This window comes from Netta rufina, assembly GCF_964035555.1.
Source record: "Netta rufina genome assembly, chromosome: 4".
NCBI lineage: Eukaryota > Metazoa > Chordata > Aves > Anseriformes > Anatidae > Netta > Netta rufina.
Window position 1 is genome coordinate 52,555,203 of NC_140127.1, and position 27,845 is coordinate 52,583,047.

Genomic DNA, 27,845 nt, shown 5'->3' on the forward strand with positions numbered 1-27,845 from the left:
CTGCAAGGCCAACTCATTTGTGCTGATATCTGAATCTGGATTTAGTTTAAGGTCCACATCCCAGCTGTTGTTACTTTTTAATAACGCTATGTTTTGGTCCTATTCCTGACATTACAATCTCATTAACATTACTGCAAACTTTCAGAGTGGTGGGGCAGCTTGATTGCTGAGAAAGCTTGAGAGAAGATATGATTCCAATTGCTTCTCATAAATGCTTACAGGTGCATTTCCCTACTCACTAGGCACCTTCAACCCTTTGATAGTCATATCAAGTAAATAACTTGGATTTTCAAGTCTCACATCCCCACAGACCTTTCTAACTGCTGAATGCCCAACGTGACAGGCGAGAATCTGCAGCAGCAGTGCAGGGCAAGGAGGGGAGGCAGGCAGCAGGGAGAACAGAAAGGAACTTCTCTCCTTAAAAACACCTCCAAGAGTATTAGAGCAATTAACAACCGGGCAAGGTTACAAGAAGTTGTATTCATCTTTGCCTTCATGTAATGATTTTAAACTTACTAATAACAGTTGTTGCATGATTAGAAATAAAAGCAACTTCTATGCCCTTACCTACTGTTTCAGTAAAGCTGAACTAACCATATCAGTGGGGCAGGTAGGGGCAGACAGCATGAACTTTTTCCTGTTGCAATCAACCTTCATTCAGATGTCTGAATCTAGAGAATATCTAGGTAAAACCTAACTATTAAAGCTATGTAAAAAAAAAAAAAAAAAGGGAAAGAGGAAAGGGGAAAGGGGAAAGGGGAAAGGGGAAAGGGGAGTATGCTGGAGCACAAACTGGGAATTTCTAGAGATATTTGCTGCTGTTGATGTTGCATTCCTTCCTCACACAGATTTCTGTCTTGTCCCCAGGAAGGCATATTTGTCCACACATGCAGCAGCGTAGCCAGGAAGCTCCTCAGTCTTTGCATACAACAATTTAATACACAAAGCAAGAACAGAGCAATAACTGCCTCTGTCTAGCTGTGTCTGATGTCCCTTGCTGAAATTGCCATTTGCACCGATGTCAGGCAGCTATGCTAAAAAGCCATGAAATCATTTCAGAAAAACAGAAGTAGTAGTCATTGGCTTCTAAGCACAGCTGGGTGAACAGCCAGAGCTGGTACTGTCAGGGAAACTGCACAAGTGGGCTTTCAAAGCCAGCAAGAAGGAAGGGCTTGTGTTACTCTCATCTGTCAGCATACAACTTGATGGCATCCTGCATTGTTTAAATATGTTCCTGAGCTGAGCACGGTGAGCTAGGAAAGAATCATAATGAGGCTGATCGAGATGCCAGTGACCGAGCAAACACTCCCAGGGAAGCAGGCACAAGGACTTGCAGGTGCCTGTGGCTAGCTCAGGAGCATAAGGCTTCCCCACTAGTCAGGCTGCTGGTGCACAACACGTCCCTCCCAAGAGCCTGAGCTTTTGGCATGGTGTAGTTTTTTTCATGTACTGAAATATGTGCATAGCTGCTGGATGTGAATGAATGATCTGTAACCAGTGTAGTGACGTCTGCCTGAGTTTGCAGTGGAGTGCTACAGCAGTACCTCAAGCGTTCACATCTCAGTAGTCTGCTAATTACCAGAGCCGCAGCTAGGAGAGATTTATGAGTCAAGGGTCTGTCAGCAGGGAAGAGAAATGCAGCAAAAGCCTTGCAGGAAAAGGCGAGCGTCACTACAGGTTCTGAAATATCCCTTGAAGGAGCAGATAAGAGAGAAAAGGGAAAGCTCCTGTTACCGCCTTGCTGAAACAGGAACCTACACCTGACGAAGTGTAGGCCATAAGCATTGCAATCAGCTGGAGGGAGGCCTGGCATTACTGTGTGAAAGGCTCCAACAACCTGCTGCAGACAAACATTTCCCCTGTGTCATTTTGCACGCGGCTAGTCTGGCTGTTAGCAGACTGGACCCCATCCCTGGAGGTGTTCAAGGCCAGGCTGGATGAGGCTGTGGGCAACCTGATCTAGTGGGAGGCATCCCTGCCCATGGCAGGGGGTTGGAACTGGGTGGTATTTAAGGTCCCTTCCGACCCCAACCATTCTGTGATTCTATGGTGCCTACCTCCTCCCATTTTGGGGCAAAAAGCCTGCATGGTCCAAGGGCAGCTTGAGACCTGTTTGGGAGACTGAGGGCAAAGTGGCTGTGTCTACCTGCTGACATCAGTTCCCAGTCTTGTAGCTGCTGGGTTCCCTCAGGACCCAAGTTCACATTCAGTCCTCATCTCAAACTACAACAGACAACAAGAACACTGAAACACCCATCTGAAAGTAAGCCCCAGTCCATGCTCACATGAACATCACCCGCAAAAGTGCCTGACTGTGAGCTGTCAGCTAATGACACTAGCAATTACTGTGGAGACAAACTGAGGCAAGTTTGGCTTTTTCCTAAAACTTTCAAGCTGCAAATCCGATAAACCAGGCCAAAGGTAATGTCTTCTTCCATCTTCAGAAACCTAAGAAACCTCTAATTCCTTTCTTGCTTTCTCTAGCTTATCAGAGATTTTAAGATGCAGTTTTCATCTACTTTGTTGAGTCGTGATAAAAGCTCAACAGATTGGAAGAGAGAGCTTGAATACTGGTAGATTTTGTTCATAAGGTAGGTACCCCAGTGAGGTCTCTGACAAAACAGAAAACTCCTATCTGCAAAGTCAATATTGCCTGTGGCAGCTTTACTACCAGTGCTTCACTGAGCAAGAGATAAAAAAAATAACTATCAGTGCTTCATCTGCCAAAGCTTGTACTTTTCAAAGATGCATTAAGAGCTCTGTGTTACACCTCCAAATTTCTACTGAGTTCTTACAGCAGACTTGGATGCAGCGAGGAACAAACTTTTATTGTTGGTGTCATAAATTCTTCATCATCAGAAAGCCAGACTTGAAGGCCTAAGTGGTGGCTCTGGTTAATGCTATGCAGCCTACTAGAATTTCATCCACCAACCACGGCTGCCAGATGCCACATGTAATACGGACCTCTCAGGTCAGAGGTTGAGGAGACAGGTTCCTTCAGACTGGTTTGCACAGATCCACAAGGGTGAGCAAGGACGAGCAGTTTGCCCAACACTATAGAACAAGTTAGCAGTATAACCAAGTGTTGTCCCTTCACCTGCATGCTACTGGAGCTTACAGCCTCCTAAGAAATACATATTCACACTTTTTTTTTTTTTTTTTTTTTTTACCAAATCATTAGTTAAGCTTTCCATCTACAGCATTTAAATCAGACTACATTTGTGTACTTGCAGATAAGATTAGAATCTAATCTTGAAATACACATCCCTTACTTTTCATGCAACACAATTCAACCTTAACATTTAAAGAGCACTGTGAAGTGACTCAGCACTCAGTACTTCAATTGAACACGCAGAGGAGTGAGATCTTGAGCAAGAGGCAACCCTTGCATACAGAGAGGTAAACGCCACGCTCCTTCCGAGTTACACAACATTTGAACAACAATAACAACTACTTCCCTCCTCCCAAAGCCACTCCTCAGCAAAGACATGCAACTACAATCAAACAAGATCGTATCACTTCCTTTATGCTTTTTTCCACTTTAACAGCTAAAGTTCAAGGTATCTGATTAATGACACAAGTGAGATATACAGCGGTATTTACACAAGTAAGTTTCAAAGCTATTGTAAACTACCTACAGTTGACTTACAGGATATTAGCTCAACCATACTGCTGAAAACAGACTCCGAGTTCCAGCACCTTTCCTAGTATAAAACAAACAATAGCTGCAATGTTCCAGCTAAATATCTCAGGAGATCTCATTCATAAATTGCAATATGCATTCAGTTCTGCACAAGCGTCATCCTTCTGGTGTGCAAAGACAGCTGTTACCTACTTCAGGGACAACCCTGCCTGCCCAGGGAAAGAAATCCGTCCATACAGACGATTCAGGTCAGCAGATTCCCCCAAACACCTGACATCCTGCATGGGATTTTCAAAGAACATGGGGCATTAGGGCACACTTCCAAATTTCTCTTAAAAGTCACCAGCTTTGGCATCCAAGGCCACAACGTGCTTTTGGAAGACTCTTGCCAAAAACCCACTGTTAAAACCACAGAGAGAAACATGCAAAAGTTAACTTGCATCTCTTGTCCAAAAATTACAAAACACATCATTCAAATACACCTTTAGGTAAAATTTGGAGGATGTCTAAACTTTCCAGAAACTATAAAAGCAGCTGAGTATTGATGGTGTTCAGATGGTTAACTCTTGACAGGTCCAAGACTCTTGGACCTGGAGTTGCTCCAAAACACTTCACTGCGGTGGAGACATCTATAGGCAGGTGTGGAACACCATTCGCCAATCTGTGGTTAACATCTTTAAATAAAAGGAAACCAAAAAGCAAACATCGTTTTCACTTCACATAACTCAGCTAAGGAGCTGGGGTGGAGTGAGGGAAGCACTCTGCAAAGCCTGTTTTCTTTAAGCCACATTTCAATCCTCACCATAACAATAGCATCGGCACTGAAAGGATGCTGCTGTCAAATACCAGTGTGCACAACGTCAAAGCTTGCAAAAGGAAACTAACAGACATACTCATTAAAATTCATTTCATCCATAGTCAAGAACATATTCAAGGCTCAAAACCATAAGTGTTACTTACTCACACAGAAGAATGCCGTTTTCTAACCCAGAACGGAAGTCTTTCTCACCAAAACTTCTGCCTGTCACTTGCTGTAAAAAAGTAGGGGGAAACAAAAGAGTGGCATACGTTAGAAGGTGTGCTTTTCAAGAGCAATTCATAGCAAACAGTTAAAGCATCTACTGCAAATGAAACATCCAAATTTTATGGCATTGCCGAAGAACTAAGTTGTGTACCTCAACGAGGTTCTTCTTCCTGTTTCATTGAGCTATTTAACCCATCAAACAGAGATATTTTTTGCAGCTTATTAAAAATCTAGTATTGGGTTTGAACTTTTGCCTTTAACCTCTCACCTTCCCAGAATAAGCAAATCCAGCCGGAAGCACTTGCCCTTCAGCCACACACCACCATACTCCTTGCCATATGAAATGACATTTCTCATCATGAAGTCAACTGTGAGCATGAACACAAACTTGGAGGAAGCTCAGGTTCTGGCACATACACAACCCTCTCAGGGATGCTGGGACCAGGCAGTACATTCTGCATTACAAGCTCTTAAGCTCTCCTCTTGGAGATGGACCACGAAGGAACCATCTAGGAATCCTAATCCTGCCTGAGGGTGCTGGATGCTAGAGGCATGACCGAAGCCCTGTCCATGACTCATTGCCCTGTTGACAATGGCTTGCCTCTCATCCTCAAATCATTCTCAACAGATGATGTGCTCAGCTAAAGGTATTACCACCAACAAATATGTAAAAATAGTTATGTTTAGAGAGAACTGAACAGAAACAAACCAAACCAAAACAAAAGGCCTGCCTTGTTTTCAATTGTCCTCCAGGAGGTCTTCTCCTCGCCCAGCCAAAACATTGACCGGATGCTTACAGAGTTCTCATGGCTTGCATCCAATCTTTCAGCAAGACCCTTGCTCTGGGCGTTGCTTCCACCATAGAAGAATAGTGGACTGGGGACACATCTGTCCTTATGTACCAGTTCTCTCCTTGCTGTTCCATTCAGAGACAAGACCCTTCCCCTCCCAGTTTCCTGTCATAAAGACAGCAATTTATAAAACCTGACAAGTTTGGCACTTTCCCACGGGATTAGTGGCTGCACTAGCTTTGCAAACGCTGGTTGTAGCTACACACAGCCTTAGACAGATGACAACACTTTGTTGGAATTAAAATGCAAGTAAGAAGCCTAAAACCTAATCCCCCATTTAATTGTAAGCATATTGTTTTTTCAATATGAAGGAGCTTCTCCCACAAACAGTTCACAAAACTTAACCCCCCCCCCCATATTCTCAAAGTCAAAAGTCAGATTTTATTCAAATGCGTATGAAGTAGAACAAGGCACTGGGTTGCCCTCACGCTTCAGTAGAAACCAGACACAATTTGCCAGAAGGAAATGATCTCTGATCCTCTAAACTACTTCTAATCATAGAGAATCATCTCTAATCTTGATCGGCTGGGAGAGAGGGTAATCATGACAACATAACCATTAGCATTTGGGATGAATAATAGACTCAGCACATCAAAATTGACATTTATTTCATCCACAGTATGGTAATAGAAAGGAACAGGAAGAGCTATTTCATAAAGACTTGACTCACAGGGGAAGAGCTCTGTGCAGGAAAAAAAGAAGATGACAATAATTTTATTTCCCTCCTCAACCTAAAGCAACATCAAACGTTGTAGCTGTGGAAGTCAATCTTTTCATGTGTTTGTTGAACATCTGCATTCACCAGGGAGCAGTACCAAAACTGTGAACACAATTGAAGTAAGAATAGACCTGCCAAAAGCTCTCCCATGGGTATTGCTGTCATTACTGCTGGTGTAGGAAGGCTGCATACATAATATCTTGCTGCAAGAATAACATCATGAAATGCAAATACACAGCTGGAACAACAATTCATCTAGTAAGAGGTACAACAAGAACTGACAGCAGGTGAGGAAAGACAGGAAGGTCTAGAAACAGTGCATGTCTGTTTAAAAAGGAACTGGAAGTAAATGAGGCATGGAAAGGTTTGTGCCTATTCTAGATGCTGCAGCTGCAGAGGGGAAGCATTCGTCAGCTACAAGTCTCCTGATTTAGCCAATTAAAATGTATGAAAAGTGCATCAGAGAAAGGCTTGAAACTAAAAATAAGACTGAAGATGACATTATAAACGTCAAAGATAAAAAAAAAAAAAAAAAAAGAAAGTGTGCAGGGAGGAGCAAGCAGCTGGACCCATTTTTTCCAAGAGGAACTTAAAGCTCCGTTTCTTGGCACATACACACAGCTATATGCATGCTTACACATGGAAAATGCATGTTTAATTATGGTATCACAAAACTGTTGTGTGTTTCACAGGCCTATGCTATGAATACGATCTGAGCACGGTTCTGTGCCCACCAGTTCATCTTCTCACATATCTGGGAACAAGCCTCCAGTGACTGCACAATAGTCTGAAAACACTGGCATGCAGAGGGCACTGTTTATGCTGCTGCGCTTTACTACTGAGCTTCACTGGACAAAAGAGAGCTGTAAATCTGCAGCCAGGTACAGAAAACTGGAAAGTGGGGGGAGCAGATCTCTAGCCCATCAGCTCTCGTACTATAGAGGAGTGGTATTCAGACCTGAGCCATGTCACCAGTATAGACAACACATTTTGGCAGTCTAGGAGAAAGCAAGGTATGCTGAAGAGTTACCTATTCACTTCTGCAGTGTCAGCACACTGTAGCACAGGGGCCCACAAGTTAGAGGTAAGCATCTTAAAGGAAAAACACAGCTGTATCCTGCTAATGATTTCTAAAAAACAAAAAAGCCTGCCACTTCTTCAGTGTTTTATAAAGCTGATAGGAAAAGAGTTGTTTTTCCATGTCATACTGCAATGCAAAAATAGAGAACAGAAGTGAAACACAAAGTTTCACTAATAATAAACACAATTTATTATTGTGTTTCATTTACGTAAGAAGGAATTGATTTTTATTCATCATCTGGATGACATTTTCTTCTCTAAAAAGCTGCAAACGTCTTCATCCAGGGCAATTATTTCACTGCCGGATGTGTTTCTCAGTTTCACTACCACTTGGCAACCCAGAAAACTAAAGCTAAAATGAGTAATAAGAGGAATATTAGGAGACTAAACCGCAGCACACTGACTCTCCATGACAAGCTTATGGCAAGGGCTCTAATAAGTATTTATACACAGTAACACTTCTTCTATACAGTATTGTTGCTGATTAACTCCTTTGTTCCTTGCAGTTACGCATGCCACTACATCTATGTCATCACGCGTGGCTGTCATCCAGCCACTAACCAGTGCCACATTACACAACCCTATTTTCACCAAGCGTCAGTCCGCTTTGTTTTCCTTGCATTTTGTGTTGCTGCTGGTGCTTCATGAGACTGAGCTTACAAAGCCTCTGGTGGAAAAACAGCTTAAGGGCATGAAAAAGAAAAGGTGACAAATTAGTGAGCAGATGCTGTCCTCAGGTGAAATTTATCTCAGCCAACAAGCTACAAGTAGATGAATAAACATTAGGCCATCAGGGACAACACTTTGAGAACAGCTAGCCTGATTTGCTGGATGCACATCTGAAAATAGCACGTAAAGCAGCAAACAAAAATATAGACACAGCAGGGAGAGGTCTTTGTTACCCATTACACATTTTGGAGGGCTTGTGAAGCATGTCAGAAAAAAAAAAAAAAAGAGGGAAGATTTTCAATAAATTTGGTAGACTGTTCATTTCTTTATCTATAGGTATGCTGCATTTCAATTTTGTGCAATCACTTCACCATCCCATGTCACCTTTTACGTAAATGAATAAGTCCAACCCACTACAAAACTAGAAAACATACTGCCTTTACTCTACTTCAGGGAGTTGTAAAAGTAAGGCTTAACCCATAATAATCACATGTATGTAAATAGGAAGCACCGGACCATATAAGTAACAGACAACACGAGCCACCAAAAGATGATGTAGGACAGATTTTAGGACATCAGGTTTGGGCACTTTAAGAGTAACAAACTCCTACTTTCCAACTTCCAAGATTACTTTTGAGCTAATAACACAAATATGCCAATTAAATTCCTTTTTCACATAGCACAGACAAGAGATTTCTGAACTAAACAACACTGATGAGGTTCAAGTCTGCTTTACAATGGCGGACAAGGACTGCAGCGAACTGGGAGAGCCTTCACTGGATCCTGCGTTTGATGCTTTTACAACAGGATTTAAACTCGTAAACTTCTATCAGTATAACCCTGCCCTGAACAGTCATATTGTACACATTAGGAAACTAGGATCTAGCACAGAATCACGGTGTGAATTTCTGTTATCAAGGACAAAAACAGCATAGGCTCAGATTGCCCAATGTAGCCACCAATGAACCACCTGAATTTTTTGTGCTGCAGAGCTGGAAAATGTAAAGAATGCATGGGAGTAAGGGGAGAGATTTCACACTTGGGTAGCAAGATTAATCTGTAAAGAAAGCACTTAATATTATTTATCTTTAGATCTTTCACATACTGGTTATTTAACTTCAAGTGCAATTTGCAAAGTTAACTAGCCGTGCTGAAGTCTCCTTTGTTCTCTTCTTCCTCCTGCTGTTTACCCTCATCCTATTCTTTGAAGTGACACAGAGCTGACTTGCTCTTTATCACACTTCATAGGAACTCCATTTTTCCTTAGCAACAATAGCATAAAATACAGGATATCATATTGCCTCTCTTTGCTCTAAAATCCCTTCTGCCACTACCACACTGTCAGCTGGGTTAGCTGACAGTTTGGTGTCAACATGTAGCATGGGAGAACGATGCCACTGACACAAACATGCCCCCAGCCCCTTTGATGGACACAATTCTAAGTCTTCACACAGAATGATTTCTTTGCTACAGGATGATAACCAGTGCCTTTTCCACGAAGGGAGAGACAACTAAAAGCCACCACAGCTAATTTTTCATGCCCTTTGCCTAGTTTAGTGAGCAAACAATACTAAGAATGGCATGTATTTATATTTAATGCGTACACTAAAAAGAACAGATCCACTTAGCACTTAATTTAGTAAACCTGACAAAGAAAATACAGAAAGAGGAGTAAAATAATTGCACCAAACTCCCATTCCATCCCTATTCCTCCTATTAAACAATTTTTCCCTGGGAGGAAGACAACAGAGCTCCACTTACACCCCAGACAAATCAGAAGGCTACAGAGCAGCATTGCTTTGTTGACTCGGCCTGGAGCTTAGTGGGCTGCTGACAATCCCCCCTCGCTGCTTCGTAACTCACCAACGGAGAGAAGAGATCTGCCTCCGAGCACCTGCACTATAGCTCTGCCTGCTGAACGGCCAAGAAATGTGGACAGAAGATGACTGCAAGCAGAGGAGGCTTATTGCTGCTGATAAAGCACAGGCTTCACGATTCCCTTTTAATGCACCACTGCCATCAGCAAGTATTACCTACCCAAAGCTTTAAAGTTAAATCTGGGAAGGTTTTGCTCTCACTAATCCTGCCCGTCACCAGAGCTTTCCGCATGAAAATTCTGCACTGGTAACAGCAGCATTATACATATGGTGTTGCCATACATTGTTTGGATTTATGATCACACAGAGCCGCGCGCGTCTCTGCCAGGACATCTGGTAGTATAATCCCAGCTGGCTGGCAAACTGCTAAGGAGTGTTAAAATTTCACGATAGAGTAAATCAGTCTTCTTTTTAATCTCCCCTCCCTAACTCTGTTTGTATACATGCCCAGGTGTGCTGCCAAACATAGCAGCCTTCCCTTAGGGGCAGGGTGGGACAGAAAACATTTCATTAAAGGCTGAATGTTTTGTGGAGAGCAAAGAGCAGCAAGAATAAACTTAAAAGCTACTTCCATCAGACTTCTCTTGGCTGCAGCGCAATTCCCAAAAGCTTCACCTACCAGCAGGTCATCTGTTACATCAAATTTGTATTTGACAGTCAGTAAATTGCTAGTGCATCATTGTCTTACGGGTAACCAGCTTCTTATCTGTACTTCAAGCAGTATTATCAAAATTAGATACCAGATGACAGATATGACAGAACACCCCAAGATACCTGGTTTCAATCAGTGGTTCAGTTTAGGGTTCTTTTTATTACCTAAAAGAAGAAAAAAAATGAGGCATCTACAGGAAAAAACTTATTTCCTGTGTTGTGGGATCCATCATTTCTTCCTTAGTTTTAACATGAATTAAAGAAGGGGGGTTGCAGGCTCTCACACATAGATTTACCAGTCAGATGTTTGTCGTTTATCCTCCTCCTCTATTTGGGAGAATAAGGAGGAATGAAGTGTTATTTCAGGGAAATAATTTCTATTTGATGGTAGCATAATGGTACCACAATGATACGTTCTTTAGCTCTGTGCTGCTTTCTTTAAGCACGCAACCTCACGCAGGTCAGAGGAGCAGAGACTGGGAGGAGCACATACCACGTAGACACAAGTGCAACACACACATGACAGCAATGCAGGATGCACCTCTTTCATCCAAGGCACTCTTTAAGCCAATCCTGGCCGTTCCCACAGAGCCTGGCCTCACTCCACTTCAACGTCTGGAGGAGTCATCTTTTTGGCGGCCGACTAGGTAAATTGAATCCCCTTTTACTACTGCACTGCCCATTCCACTTCAGGGTGAACCAGTCCTTCCTGGAAGCTCCTAGCTGCACCTTTGAAGGGAAGAGGAGCAGATGACTAATAATTACTAGCTCTCATGAACACCTTCCAGGCTTACCTTTCCCCAAGGTCTTGTTATTTTCTTACCCAACCAGGCTAAACAGTCCGCTCATTGAAAACCGAAAGGCTGAGAGAAGTTACTACGAATTTTCTAGCTTCTTTATTATGATTCCCTAGGACTTGCCATGTACAAACACCTGCACTGCCTTCCTACTGTCCTTCTTTCAATGCATGCAGAAAAAAGTCTGTATAGTGAGCTACTCTCCAAAGCAAGAGCTATTGATTTAGCCTTTATTGTTTCCCTAGCATGATGTTTCTTAAAGGTGGAATTGGTTCTAATAGAGAATTCAAGTTTTGGCTACCAAACTCAGTGTAGCTGGCAGCCTAAAATGCCCGCCTCCCCCCCCCCCCTTTTTTTTTTTTTAATAAAGTTAGAGCTTTTTTAGAAAATGCCTGAAGAATTTTTCCTTTGTTTCACGTTGATTCCACTAGCAACTGTCCAACAAAACAGGAAATCAGGTTTCTGGGCATTGCTGAAAGGGCAAGGAGCTAACAGACAAAACTCCAACCCACTCCAACCCATCGTAACACCCTTTTCCGCCTGCAGCATCTCACAGGAGCAAATTCACAGACACTTGAAAAACCACTCCTCCAAAATGTATGCTACATTGCATCATTTACATGTTGAAACTGAAACAGCTGCTAATAAAACCCTCTATTTTCTCTCCTCCAGCTTTAGAGAATTTAGGGCTTTAAACACTTCCGATTCAGGACTGTGTGTCAACTAATTACAGCTGCAGAGACGGAGCACAAGTAGCAGCTTCCTCACTGAGCTCAACGTCTTGTCTCTGCCTCAAAGCAATGAAGAGATCAACAGCTCTGTAGGAGATGAAGGGATCACTGCAGTATCCAGATTTGTTAATTGCCCCTTCACACAGCTCTAACCTATTTTATATTATTGCTGCATGTATGTGTTACAAAACCATTCTGCTACTTTTTGGACAAGCAAGTTTTTTGATGCCAGTGCACTGCTTTGAGTCGGGAACGTGCATCTTGGCAGACAACTTCAAGACTGCACACATTTAAAGCTGGACAGAGACAGGAACACAAGAAGCTGCAAGTACAGAGGCCCAACACCAGAACCACTTCAGCTTGTCATTAACCTCTGTCAACAGACAGTCTACCAGAGCTCAGTAATTACTGAGCAGTCGCAATGAAAAATGTCTGCCAGGAGACACCAGCTTCCCTTTTTGAAGAAATCAGATGTTCACCTGAGCCAACCATTACTGAATTTAACCAACCATTTACAGATGACACTTTATGTCTTTAGGTCTCAGAGGAGCCTCTCAATTGCCACTGATGAGCATCACTAGGCACCAGCCTACCTTGAAGCTTTTAAATTTAAAGTCATATCAAGACAATTCCATATGTAAAGTGTCCCATTTACAGTCTGTAATTTAAATATATAGATAAAAGTACAGCTTAGCAAGACATTTTAAGATCTGACCTGATTCTCTTGACAATAGGCCCGGAAGCCCAGAGCAAGCAAAGCAAGAAACTGTCTGTGGGAAATAAGTCATTTTATATTGACAGCACTGGAAAGCTTAGCTTAATCTACTGTCAGTGCACTGCAAAACACTGGTCCTTCCAAAGGAAAGGGAAAGGGGAAAAACAACACTTCTGAGGGCAGGATCTGAGCTCCTTGGATGTTCCCTCCAAACTCTGGGTCATCACTTGGCATCTCCAGCAGGAACAGAGCTGCGTGCCATAATTTTTCAATCACTTGCAAACAAAACCACAGAACTACCAGCTTCTAAACAGGAAAAAAAAATGTGCATTTCAAAAACCGTGGAATGCAGAAAAAGGATCCATTTTCCTGCAGAAAGAAGGCTGACCTTAATTCAGGCATACAATTTCAAGGCCTTCATTAGTAGCACTCTGGAAGTAGATTTGTTATTAATCTAAGTGTGCTTTTGTTCCTGCCTCTATAGAGACGAGCTAAGGGAAGGCATTTAGGCTTTGAAAGCTTTTCCAGCTAAGCCAGTTTTTAAACACCATTTGGCCACCGAGCAAGGGTGGAGCTACGTTCCCAGTGCTGTGCAGAGCAGCGAGGGCCTGCTGCTCCCTCAGGGCATGCAGCAGCCGGGGATGGCCCCAGCGCAGTCCGTGTCCTCCCCGATGGGGCCTGAGCATGGCAGGCAAAGATGTGTGTCATACCAAGGCCACAGCACCTGATGTGGCAAATTGATGATCTAGGTCCAGGGTCTACGCCTGGAGTCCAGTCAGGATCAAAGCGAGACAGGACCAGAGACAGGACTGGGGACACAGCCACAGCATGGGTCTAAAGTTCATCCAGAGAAAGACCCACAGCAGTCACTGGGCATTCAGTGAACCCTTGAGCTGTCCTGCAGAAAGCAAAACATGGCCCTAAGTCAGGCTCCACTAAGAGTGGCTACATCAAGTGGGACAGAGTGGCCACAGCCAGAGGGCTTGCACTGCAAATGCCACCTCTATGCCAGGCTACTCCACATCTCCAGATGCTAGCAGAGATGGTAATACTGCAACCCACAGGCATTAATTGGTTCTCAAAGACCCTCTGATTCACTTTATGTATCATATAGCAATGGAAAACCCCTTTTCTTCTCCCCTCACACCCTATATGAAAACTGGAGAGGGTGACACATCCACAAAGAGAATGCTGCCATAAGGGAAGAAGCAAAAATGATAAAATAAAGGAATAGAAAGGTATGGTGAAACAGAACAGCCATTTCTCTCCAAAGTACAAAGGCATTACAATCCAAATGGAAAGCCTACTGCAGCCTTTAGTAAAGAAAACTTTTTTTCTGTTCTTCCCAAATCTGCTCCATGCCTCCAGTGCCTTACACCCCGAGAAACCCTGCAGAAGGAAATGACAGCTGCCATTACTTCTCCAGACTAGAGAAACAGTTAAGAACAGCTAGAGTCAACTAATGTTTTTGATCAATTCTCTTTCAAAGTGGACGTGATTCATTAGTAGACTTGCCTGCCTTAAATAAAAAATAAAGTACTTCAAGATTTCAAATGACAGAGTGCTCTTCAAAATGCACTTTCTAGAGCAGTGGACAGCTTAGACAAAACTAAAAAAGAGAGCCTCCTTTTTCCCCCCTTCTGCAACATTTACTTCTCTCTCCTCCTCTCCCAACCCCCCACCATTACTTTTTTTCCCCAGCTGAAGACCATTTAGACCTATCTTTCAGCAGATTGCTCCCACAGGAGATGGCCATCTTGCAGTGTGTAATGAGCACTAGAATTGAAAGACATTTTTCATTCATCCTGTTTAGCTGGAATAGGGCAGCTCCACGTAGATACTGATAGGGTTTTCTGGTAAACGTAATTCATAAATCAGTATCGTTGTCCCCCTGCAATGATAAACACACCACTTAGAGATCAAGAGCATCAAATCAAGATCCATTTACAAGGCTGCCCCTGAGATACAAAACAGCAAGGCTTCGCAGGGTAGATTGCTCCTATTTTCTCCCCTGCTGCTCCAGATACAGGGAGTCTTTGTTTGGAGGACATTGAGAACAGAGCGAGAAAGGGAGGAGGATTGATGATGCTTACAACAATAACAAACACTGCTCTTTTCTATGGCGAGAACACCTGCTGCCTCCATCAGTTCAGGCTCATCCATTATGCAGCACGCCAGCAGCGATGGCTCCCGAAGCACTGAGGCCACGACAAACCTGACCGAGGAGCAAGGAACGGATCAAGCAACCTCATGTTATCAAACAAACAGTCTACCGGAGCACTCAGTCTCTTCCCTGTTTAGTGCTGTATGAAACGGATACTAGGAAGAATTAGATTAAGCATCTGGTTCAAATACAGGAATAAATGAAATTGCCTTCAACGAAGTTTGTCAATTTAGCCTTGTAGTAAATAAATTCCTGAAGAGAGAAGAAAACCCAACAACTATTTTAATTGCTGTTACTTTTATTTTTACTCTTAGTGGAAACCACGTAAGGTCTTAAATGGATTGAAAGGAATGTAATTATTTCACTGTAATGCTTTAGTAGTGGAAAAGGAGCCTATTAAAAACATGCTTAACATTTCCAATCTAAACAGTAAGAACTGCAAGTCTCAAAACATTTGCTACCTTTCTAGAATTCTAAAAATCTTTGGAGTTGGCCACTTTCCCGTCAGACATCAGGCTTGTCCCACACCATTGCCCCCAGAGGCAACTCCAATGCTACAATAAACCTGCAGCATTGTCAGGACCCAACATTGAAAGGTATCTTTAAATGGTAAGTGCTAGAAAGCAAAGCGCTTTTAGAATGAATTCACAACTTTCAGCTGTCAAAAAGAAAGGAAAAAGCCTGACTGATTAAAGTTCTTTGTCCCCAGATTGGTTTTCCAAATAACTCCGGAAATTCACATCCAGACAGCAACCTTTCCCAAATCTGAAATAAAAAAAAACACCTAAGGATCTTGAAACTATTCATTAATTCACTCCTCATACAACTATATAAAAAGGAAAATAAAATTGCTTTAGGTTACTTAACTACTTTGATTAAATCAGACCGTTTTCAACTTTCACATATTATTCAAATAGCAAATGAAATTAAAGATGAATAAATATCCTCAACTTTATTCCTTTTAAAAAGCACAAGGGTATTGACAACATTATGTGGCACTCTTCAGTAGTATTTTACTTCTAAATGTGGAGTAGCATTACTGCTTTACAAAGAGCAAAATGAGCCAAAACTCTTCAAAGAGGGTCAGAGCAATTAATAACCTCACCTGCCAGAACAAGAATCCTTGCCTAGTCTACAAGCAAAATTATAAACAACATTCAGAAAGAAAAAAAAAAAAAAAAAAACACACAAAAACAAAAAAAAAAAAGAGAGAGAGAAAAAGAAGAAAAAGAAACCAAGACTACTACACATTTAAGTAATACAGATATCCCGTGTATCAGCCAACATTTTTTGGACAACACTGCAAAACATTCTTTTGGGAAGGCGTTCACTTATAGGAAATCGTATTTCTCTCCCCTTGTACTTTATTGTGAAAAGGTATTTGCATGACAGCAGGAGTTTTGTTGTTCAGTTCGAATACTCATATAGTCTGTTCAATCCTGCCCGTTTATAAGTGCACCAAAGTCACATTAAAATCTAAAATAAAACCCCCTCGTGATGTTTTAAAAGCCAAAACTCAGGAAGAATTCAAAGCTTCTTTCTCTCTGGCTAAAATTAAAATTTTCTCTCATAACCAGCTGACCCTGATAGGTGCAAATTCTAAGCCCCTTTTTCTAAATATTGCCCAGCCTAGGCTGCAAGAAGCAGTCACCTGTGGCAATCTACCAGGAACAGCTGTCTGATAACAACCTGTCATCTGGAATTAAGGGCAAGAGTTTAAGACTTTACATGAGAAGGGGAAAAAAAACACATAATGTTCCTGATTTCACGAAAACATCCCCTTACAGAGAAAGACAATACGCTTTCTGAAGTGTTTGTGAATGCACCTCCTAGCTTTTCACTCCATGGCTATGAGTAGAATATGAAAGTGTTTACATGGAGCTGGAGAAGCCACTGGAAAACCAACGTTACTTTGCCAAGCCCGATCTGCTGATACACTTGCAGCCACCACCTGACTTAGCTATGCCAGTTAATCTGTCTTAAAAGCTAATTTTTCTTCTGGTATCAGTCCTACCATTACTGTTTTGGTACATGACGAGAGGCACCAGGTATCTGAGCTGGCTCTTTTTAGCCAAGACAGGAATACCAGCACACTCTCCAACCATCTGTTTTTATCATCCGCTGCAAAGGTTGGCCAAATAATTGTAAGTCCAGCACATTTGTAGCCTTTTGCACATTCTGCACTTTGATTCCACACTTTAGAGAACTGCTAGAGGTTTTCTCCCCGTTAGCTTGAAGCGGTATTTCCTTATTCTCACCCTGCTTTGCCTTTTATAACAAGATTTTTACCTGTCATTAATAAAAGGAGGTATTTTTCCCTCAGCCACACAACAGTAGTGGGTACAAATATTTAATAAACCAAACACCTACATGGAGCAAAGGAATTTAATAAAGGCATGTTAAAAGAGAGAAGGATAATCCTGCTGCTGCTTCACATGGTGGATGGCTGGAAAGGTGTAAACGGGAAGGAAGGAATGGAGGGCAAGCAGGGCCAGGTGACTTTGTTGCACATCATTGCATCACATCCATTTTGTGCTTATCACTTTCAGCTGAAGTCTGGGCATGAACTTTCTCTGCTCCCTCAAAATTTGACTTGGGCTAAAACACGAGGAGACATGAGGATAAAAATGAAGCTGCAGACAGAAAAGTCCTTTAGCCATTAGGAGCAACACATAAATCCTGTTGATGCAGGTTATCTCCTGACAGAGAAGCACAGCTGCTGAGTCCAAAAATTACAAAACCCGTGTTTGTCCAAACATTAGGAACACAAGAAGAGGGCTCAAAACATTTATTCTAGTTGTTCCTTTTCTATCTTCATGAGCTGACACTGTAAAACTACTTGAGGCATTTGCATTAATACAAATTAAGCGGGATAACTAAACTATGTCTCTAGCTAGTTGTGTCTTCTTACTGCTGATCTGAAGAACCATTATATAATGGAACTAAATTGGATGTCTATTAACATGAAAATACAGATTCAACATCAGAAAAAAATAATATTTTTGTACATTTCACATCCAAACCACAAGCCAGCAAACACTAGAATTTTCTCCAAGACTAATAAAAGTAAGTTACTTTGTGGTCTTTGGTTACTGGTCTAAAACCAGATACGTTACTTTAAAACTTTGTTTTTATGTATCAAGGCTTACAGTTTAAACCAGACAGCAAATGAAAATGAAAATTTGGACAACTGAAACCTGTTTTTGAATACTGTTTAGGACACCCTCCATCTAGGCTTGAATTGCTTCTTGAACTGCTCCACAAAACCACATCCTGTCCTCATTCAGTTGTGCCATTTTCTCCCTCATCCTCTAAAGCTTAGTGCCATATGAGAAAACTGATTTGGGCCACTTTTAAGGGACCTGAAGCGAGATCCTGTAGAGACATAACTGCAGAGTAATTGTGTTAATACCACAGATTTTCACATTTTAGTGGCATTCTTTTTGGCTCTTCAGATAACAATGTTCATTCCAGCTTTGTGCAGGAGGAGGAGGAAATGGAATGGCCCTGTCTAAAGCCAAAGTTAAGAAGTGATATTGAACAGGCAAACTGAATAAAAAATACGCTTGTCCCTTGCTACATCACCAACAGATGGTAATGTCTTTTGCAGAGCTCTTAACTAAAAGCAGGCCATTACCCCTAGGTGCCCAAATCTGCCATTAGTTTCTTCTATAACAATTTGCAAGATAACCTTTTAGAAGTTGGGCAAGCTGAGCAGAGGTGTTTACTAACATGAAAGGTAAGGTCTTTTTAAAGACTTGTCCAGGGAAAGTCAGTGAAACACGTGACAACACAGTACCCATAAACTCCTGTGGGTGATTTACTCTGATGAAATAAACCACATGTGGAAAATGAGGAAATAAAAACACAAATGTAAACAACAGAAATCCAAGCTGATGCATTTAGGTGAGCTGTCACAATGCTGTGTGAAGGAGATGAAACTAAAAGAGCATATACAATGTTTGTTTTTTTATGCTTAATGTTAGCTAACAGTCCTTTCATCTTCGCTACCTCCCTTCAAACACCTCCGGTTTGCTGCTGCCCCCAACGTACCATCTCCTCTCAGTGCTGACCATGTTGCTGTTATAGTCATAATAGCACATTTACACTGATTTACCCAATTTTGTACACTAAGAATAAGTATTTCCACTCAGGAGCAGAAACTAATGTCTAGCTAAATATCTCCTGAGCTTCTAGTTTGGTTTCTCATTCATTTTCAGTTAAGCATGTATTATTTGATTTAAAGGCAATAATAACCACCCCAACAGCTACTCAAATTAGTGTAAACTAAGCCACTCAGCTCTTGATAGGGAACTAGCTTTGCCTGAACCAGCGCAGCCCTGTGCAGGTCCTTTCTACACTAGAGTTGAAGGTGCTACTGCCTGCAGCTAGCAACTCCCCTGCACTCCAAGAAGGTTGAGCTTTGCTTCTTCTGTAAGTGCCCTCACATAAACAAAATCCTTTCTTTGTTCCTTCCCCTTGTAGTAACAGGAGTGACCAGATGGGAAAAATCAACCAAAGGTTTTCCTGATTATATCAATTTTATTATGAACAGCTGTTTTTCTCCTACTCATCGCTGTATCTTACACAACTTCTCAATGGCCTTATGCACACCATCATTTCTGCATTTATCTACAATCTATTATTTTTGTAACTATCCCTATAAAGGGCTTTTAAATCTTCATATTGTAGATGTGCATTCATTCAACAGCTAAACATTTAACATAAACATACATCTAACATTTCACCAGATTAGAGGATCTTTCCAGCTAACACATTTTACAGGTTTTATCAGTTTGCAAATTCACAGAGCAGCCACACAGGGACTAACACTTACATGTCTCACAATCAAAACAAACAAAATCATCAGTCCTTAGAAGATACTTAGTAAACAAAACAAGGTGTGTGCTGACTGCAGCATTAACATAAACAAATGCCACCAAAATTATGTTTCCCATACTTCAGAAGTCAGCACTATCTCCAGATTCTCAGGAAGACAGCACAGCTTGGATTCCTGCTTGGTTGCCTTAATGACAGGTGATCAGTGCCTAATAAAGGACTCAATGCTAGTACCTTGCAGAATGAAAAAAAAAATAAATCATAATTTGACAAAGTCACAGAACAAGACACTTATGAAGCTGTTTGTAATTAGCTTGTGAAAAAAAAAAGAAAAAAGAACAAAAAAAAAAACACATCAGCAGTAAACCTGCCAGCTCTTTGGCTAACTGCAACCCCAGAGATTAGGAGGGAGATGAGAAATACTGGCACCGGCTCCCCATGTAAAGGCTGAGGATGTGAGAGGAGAGGAAGTGGAAAGGGAAAGGGCAATGGTTTCACAGCCTGTTCCACCACTATCGTCTGCAAACTATCTGTAAGCATTAATGAAACAATTAGATTACGCTGCTAACAAACCTAGCAGCCTGCATTCGTGTCTGTGATGTGTGTGCACTAAGCAGGTCCGGATGCACACTGGCACACAGCTGGCTTGAATCAAACATAAGTCTCATTGGTATCAGTGGCTGCCACCTCTCAGCTGTGTTAAATGATGATAACTACAAACATTCCGTATTATTTTCATATTCGCTCGCTCTTAAAAAATCGGGTGGCAAATAAAGCAAAAAATTCTGATGAAGTTGATTGGTTTTGAACATTGAGCATAAGCCACACAGAATATTTTTGAAGGAAGCTGCAAAATAAAAACAAATTTAAATTTTAAAAATGTGTTTGGAAACATTTCAGCTGCTTTTCTTTTTAGTATTTCCCATGTAACTATTTGTGGTTTGCTAGGAATTTTTTAATATTCATTTGATTCAACAAACAGATGCCAAAGCTTCATCTCAAAATTCTGCTTAAGAGTTTAATTTATTTTTTGAAAAGGAGCTAATAGGCTTTAAATATCTAACTCTTCTTCAGCAAACAGCCCAGAAACAAAAACCAGCCAAAGGTCAGACTTGCTAAACACGTATCTATGAAATTCAGATGAAAACAATGCTTCCTGCAACTAATACTTTTTCTCTGTTTCCCACTGGGCTCAGAATTCAGTCTTTTTGCTATTGGGACAGAGGGCAAAAATTCTTTTCTGTAAGTAAAGTGTAGAAATACCCAGCTGTGCAACTTGTAATCTACACAGAGCCACATCAAATGCATGCATGCTTCGGGTAGGCTATGCCCCCCTCTCCTGCCCCAGTTATTCATATAGCCAAGGCATGAGATAAAAACAGCTATCTGATGCATAGTTGGGAACAGGGAATTCCCTGTCACACTCAGTCTGAGACAGATGCCTGCACCTGCACCACAGCAGCCCTCTTGGTCACTGTTCAACCACCCCAGCTCAGCCTCATGTCCTGCTGGATGGAGACCTTGGCCACGTTGCCACCACTGCTCCGCCTCCCAGCATCACCACCAGCTGCTGGAAAACATTTTGCAGTCACTCCCTGGATGACTTTGAGGGTCCTCGGTGAATTCTTGAGAAATGTGAAACCCAGTGGGAGGAAAAGGACAAGCATGACTACCAAAACAAGTTCTCCCGGAGTTGTGACACTTAAAGGCAGGTACCGGTCCGGCTTGCAGCTCAGCCATCAGCTGCTTAACTGAGACAAAAAAAAAAAAATCAACAAATCAAATGAATCATACAAACCCAGCAACTGGGCCAGGAATCTCTCTCTCTCTCTCTTCATATGCAGACTTTTTTTATGAACGTTATCTTTGAGGTTAGCTATTTAATCAGCATATTGTTTTATAAAGCAATGCACCTCTCACCAGCCTTTAAAATCTAATTATTTCTGTGGACCAGTCTCTCACTTAATACAGTTACTTTGCACAAATAAGGGCACCCAATTTGAAGGCGCAGGTACTTATATATTAGAGATGGAAGCACTTTTTTACAGGGAAAAACTGCTCACAACTGTCATATAAGTAGGACACACACACACAAGGATCAGGCTAATAGTTCTGTAAGACCAGATGCTAAACTTCCTCAAATGTGCTCTTCATTAAAAATAAGTAACTTCTGAAAATTGGGTAATTATCCATATGTTCCCTACAACTACACAAACAAATAAAGGAAAGGTTGGATGTGGTGCTTAGGGACATGGTTTAGTGGGTGACATTGGTGGTTGGGGGATGGTTGGATCAGATGATCCCGAAGGTCTTTTCCGACCTTAGTGATTCTAAGATTCTAAGAAAGCAGCTTTTAAAAACTGAAATATGTGCAAGTTGCTGTCTGTTTCCTCCTGTCCCTCGATATATGCTTAGAGGTTGAATTTCACTGGTCTATGCTTCCAAATGAAGTCACACAAACCTTGCAGGTGCAAACTCCATGATACAGGAGAACAGTCCTTATGGCTGAAGAAAACAAGGCTACACACCTGTTCACAGAGGAAACGTCTGCCTATGCAGTCTGCTTATTCTAGATCAGACAAAACCCTACCACATAAACACATATCTACAATTTCAGTGACTGCATGAAGTCTCATTGTTCTGTTCATCTTGAAAAGATAAGTAATTCTACCACATTTAAGGCAGGGTTGCTGATATCCATTTAAGTGTCCTTAGTCCTCTCCTCCTTATCTTAGATTGTTGTTGTTGTTTTTTACATTTTAATTTTATTTTTCTCACCAATGTGATTTCAGGTATTTATGATACCACAAATATTGCTGGAAGACAAGCCAGCACTTAATCCACTCACATCCATTTAACACTAGCTCTCACAAATTCGTGATGGTAGCTGTCTGATAGTGCTCCTTAGCAAAGACATACCAAGTAGTCAGATGCAGAACACGGAAGCCATAGGCCAATTTACAATTCCAAGCAAAGAATAACTGTCTTTGCACCATCCTCTCAAACTATCAGGTTAGTAAATGTACTTTTTGCAACCAATTTTGCACAATTTGTGTTCTGACAGCATCTTTTTGTTCCATTACTAGGCGCGCACAGTGTAAAAGACTTCAGAACTTCACGTCTCACACACAAGGTCTCAGCCTGGCTGGGCATGTCCTGTCCTCTCCAAAATATTTAACACAGAAGGCAGCACTGCAAGATGTACTCTGTCACCATCAACCTGCTTTTCACAATACAGAGCAAAGCTAAAAGGATTAGGGGATTTTAGCAAGACATCGAGTTACCTAGGAATCATCAGCTGTGATATTTATTTCCTCAACAGCAGTATAAAAGGAATAAAGCTATGCTAGAAGGGCATTTTCATCTTTCTGAGCCTCCTTCATTAACGAGATTAATCATCCTTTATAGTAGGGTACAATGCCAGATGCTCTTGCCAATATCGTACAAGCTAGGGACGTGACTTTAAAAGTCCATGATCCTCCATATCTAGCACTTGGTCATTATTCAAAGGGCATCCATCTCATCTCTTCACCATGCAGACTGGGGGCGGGGGGGAATGCGTTGCTCTTTTCCACATTAGAGACTTTTCTGCTGGAGGAATGCTAAAGAAATGCCATTGTTCTCATCAAGCACTCCATCACATCATTCTCTTAGACAAAGTCAATCTTGTGCTCCTGCCTTAGCTTGCAGAGCAAACGCTAGCACATCTCAGGTGAGGGTGCTTTCTAAAACTGCAAGTCTTTGCAAAAGGATGAAATTGATTCTGCGTAAGTCGGGTTCATTCTGTATTACACATTTATACTAGAACTCTGCTGATGCATATAAAGGACAAGCCATATTTCTTGTAAAAGGCTTGTCATTTGGCATGTAGCACCAACTGCTTTATTCAGTTTTCTCCAATTAGCAGAGTTATTTTCTATCCAATTAAAAGAACAGGGTACATTTAGTCTATGGACCATTCTAGCACACCAAACAAAAGTCTTTTGTGATCAGTGAGAAAATTCACAGAGAATGCATACAGCATAATCATTTTGCATTATGTGTGAAATTCCACATCATTAACCCATGAAGAAGCAAATCTTCCCCACAGCTCCTCCATATGTAGCTTCAGACAGGTCTTTCTGATCCACACTAAAAGCAAATTGGCTCATCATCTAACGCAGCCACTTGCACACTGGGGAAACAAAAGCAAAGAGAGGTCTGTGTGTGTGGCAGGCAACAATCACACTCTGGGAGACAAAAGCACTGTTGTGAGGCAGAAAATGCTGTTTTTAGAACTTACAGTGGTAACAAGTAAACGTGAAACATAAAGGAAAAGGTAACTTCACCCCTCAACAATCACAAGCCAGCTGACCAGCCACTGAAAAGTCTTGCCCTGTAAAGAGTCAGGAAATGAAGTGTTTATAAGGCTATCATCCACAAGAAGAAATTGAAAAGAAAGCCCCCTTGAAACGTAGTTTCACAATCAATCAATCCATAAAATCTGAGTTGAAACGGTATTCAATCAATTTTTACATATACATAATATCTTTAATGCCTGTATATTTTCAATGATATATCAGAGGTGGGCTATTTCTGTCTTCCCATTGGAACTGGTGCTAATAATGCTTTAATGAGTCTGGGGCTAAGATGTCCCCTCTTCCTACATGACAATGATAATAACCTATACATACACTTGTGAGTTCTGTTTTGCTGCCAGTTTTTGTTTTCATTCTTTATCAGAAAATCCCATGGCAATGCTCACTTCCAAACTACCACCTCACCCAGAGAAAAGATTTCTATTCTACCCCATTCAGTCTCCTGTTGTTGCGACTGAAGAGCTATGTGACAATACTGAAGAGTGAGATACATTTGGAACTGGGAAAGTTATTTAAGTCAAAAGACAATGCTAGCACAAGAACAAGCAGGTATACATCAGTCATAGCTGCGTCTAGGTTGAAAACTTGTGTTTCTAACCATGGAAATACTCAAATGCTACCTAACGAAATCTTCATAACCACATTGCTTCATTGTTCATTATTACTTCTAAGATGAGGTTTGGCCATCTTTTTTTTTTTTTTCTAGGATTACATGCCCCAGTTGCCTGTAACAGTGAGGGTTTCCACACAACATCATCTTCTCTAGTCCTGTATCCTATGGCTTCTGTGCTGCAGCAGGTATCCTCTTTTCCTAAAACTATTCTAGTGCTGACAGCAGATGAGATTTTGGTCACATCCATAACAATAAACTTCTCACAACAGCGCTCTTTTGTGTGCTTGTTTCAGCTGAATTCAGCTTTTTTAATATCTTCATCTTTTTCCTGCTGTAAGCATGTACGCAATCTCTGAAGTGCAACATGCTGACTTTCACTGGTGGGATTTCAAGACTGGAATCTGGAGAACCTAATCCCAGCACAAGTGTAACTGAGTGAGGGTACCATGCTAGAATTCTACAGTTCCTGTGCTAGAACTAGGTAGTGAAGAACAGCCAAATCCACTGCAGAAGAAGGTCTAACAGGTTTGATATGCTAAGAATATGACCAGTCCCCCAAATGACAAGCAGCAGTTATTTTTGTTCTGGAGCAGCTTTATTTCACATAACTGCCCAAGGGCACTGAAATGTTTAAAAAGGCAAGGATGAAAACTCAAAACAAAGAATTAACAAAGCTGTTTTCAGTGCCATGTTTAGATATCGTGCAGTAAGCCTGGAGCAATGCCACACAACAAACAAGATCAATACTGAACAGCTGCCCTTGTGCACTGAAGGGCATCTTGGGCATTGAAAGAAACAGAGACTGCTGGAGAAAGTCTGCAATCATGTAAGTAAAGATCACAACCTATGCTGCATCTTAGAAAGAAGACTGGAAAGGTCACCTAAATACCAACACCAACTTTTGAGTGTTTATCTTCAAACTGCCTCTACATTCTTAAAAACTATTTTTATTAGTATTACAATTCATGTACGAATACTGAATATTAGCCCTCAGAGGAATGCAATAGCTGTGACGTCTTATTGTTATGTCCACAACCAAATATTGCTGGATCTTGTTTGAACCATGGTAGAATTTGCACACAGAAATCTAAAGTTTTGTATTTATTTCTGTTTTAGCTGCTATCATGCCCAGAAATTCAATAAGCCCTAATAACTGCAAGCTAAATTAGGAAAATGATTAATTCTCTGTACTATGTTTGAGAGCAGTTCCTAAACAGTTCCCCAAATTATTTCAGTGTGGAGTGCTCCTAGTTTCAAGAAAAACCTTTAGGGTTGTTCTGAAATTCAAGGTGAAAAATCCTTTCCTAGAAGAGGCAGGTAGTTTAGATATTGAAACAAGTATATACAAACTACCAGGGAAGTCATCAATTGTACATCTGTTTTGTTTCATGAAGGACAGAAGTGCCATTTGGAAGGGGGATGCGAAAACAGCCTACACTGCCAGATCTTAGATATCAAAACTTTATAGAATAAATTGTTCAGAAAAATCCTGCTCCAGGCAACTCTAATGAGTTGACTTGGGGCTTTATATAAAAGGACCAGAAATGGTGTGCACGCTGAGTGAAGCTCAAGACGCAGCTTTATAAGTTGATAAAACAAGGTTGTGCTTCAGGCAAGTGGCGGTGGAAAAAATAGCTGAGGAAGTACATACCTTCAATGCACTTTATGTCCCATTTTATAACAAATAAACCAATTTATGGATCACTCAGCATATGAAATCACTTCCACACTTTACAGAGCCAGATTACAGTAGGCACCACAGTCTCTCTGCTTTTAAATACTTTGGGCCTCTTCCACAGGGGAGAGACAAAGAGCAGAGAGTTACTGCATCCCCTAAAATTTTGACAGGAAGATCACTAGAGAGACAAAGAGCTCCTGACCAAAAGACTGATGTAGTCGGACGAAGGAAAGGCTCTGTTCCAAAGCTGCACCGTCCAGCTCACAGAAGAACTCTGTAGCCTTGTCTCTCAGATGTCTGCATTGATGGTAAGAGTGCACTACTCCAGCGCTTGAAGAAAATCTTGTGTCTCTCACTAGTTCCTGCTAGTGCACCAGTCATCATCTAACATATGCAGCAGCTGGATAAACAGAGCTTTGCACTGAACATAAAGATTTCTTTTGATTTGTAATGAAAACCATCACTGGCCATCACAGCTCACCTGCCACAGAACCAATAATAGTTTTAAATGTCAGGCATCAAAGAAGCCTAAGCACGGAATACAGCCAGAGCTCTGGCACTCGTGCCTCTTACGACACATATTGACCACAGAAATAGTTCCCAGTTTTCCATATGTAAGACTTTTCATACCTGTGTTGCAGACCTCACTAAAGCATGATCCAAAAACAATATTAGCCCTAAACGGAGAGGTTTTCTTCACAAGGAAGCAATAACCCTCCTTAAAAGGAAAGCATTCTCCTCTTAGTTCCTTTTTCTGGGGTTCTATTAAAAAACTGACAATTACGGGTACTTGACGCCTTCAGCCAGCTGTCTCTCCCTCAGTGCCTCCTAAAGGCTCGTGTGGACAGAAGCCAGAGAATCCATGTTCTGGTCTCTGTGTTCTCTCTCATCTTTGCCTTCTGCCTCCCCAGGCAGGTGTCCCTAAGAGCACCAAGATGTGCAGAGTAGCTGTGGAGCTTACACAAACTCAGCTAATGATAGCGATAACACAGAGCATGAAGTTAATGACCTGAGCAAGCCAGGATGCAGTCCCATGTGGCCTTCCATTCAGCCCTGCACAATATTAGATGCATTATGCACATCTACCCCTGCATTAAAAAAAAAAAAAAAAAAAAAAAAGAAGGAAAAAACACTGCCACACAACCACAGCCAGCTTTGCAAAATACATGATGTCTTGTCTGTGGACATAAGAACTAGCATGCAATGTTATGGACACCACTACATGAAGGGCTGTGCACACTTGCATGATGTGCAGTGGAGTAGAGTGCAAAGTCCTACGCTCTAAATGCCTCATGTGGAGGAAGCTGGATGACTGCCAGCAGCTGTAAGGAAAGAAGAATAGGCGTGGGATCTCAGAAGAAACAGTATAAACATATTTGTATGTGGCGAGGTGGATGGTGATGAGCCAGCCTGAAAGCCCGCAAGCTGCCTCAGAGA

The 27,845-nt window shown here is 41.5% G+C and overlaps 1 protein-coding gene across 2 annotated transcripts in view; it reads right to left on the reverse strand.

Annotated features, from left to right (window-relative positions):
- LIMCH1 (LIM and calponin homology domains 1) overlaps positions 1-27,845 on the reverse strand; it is a 172,317-nt gene that overhangs the window by 105,349 nt on the left and 39,123 nt on the right. For both annotated transcript variants that reach the window (XM_084286398.1, XM_084286397.1), the window contains exon 2: positions 4,604-4,674. In XM_084286398.1, coding sequence (XP_084142524.1) covers positions 4,604-4,674 — 71 coding nt within the window. The remainder of the gene's footprint in view (positions 1-4,603; positions 4,675-27,845) is intronic.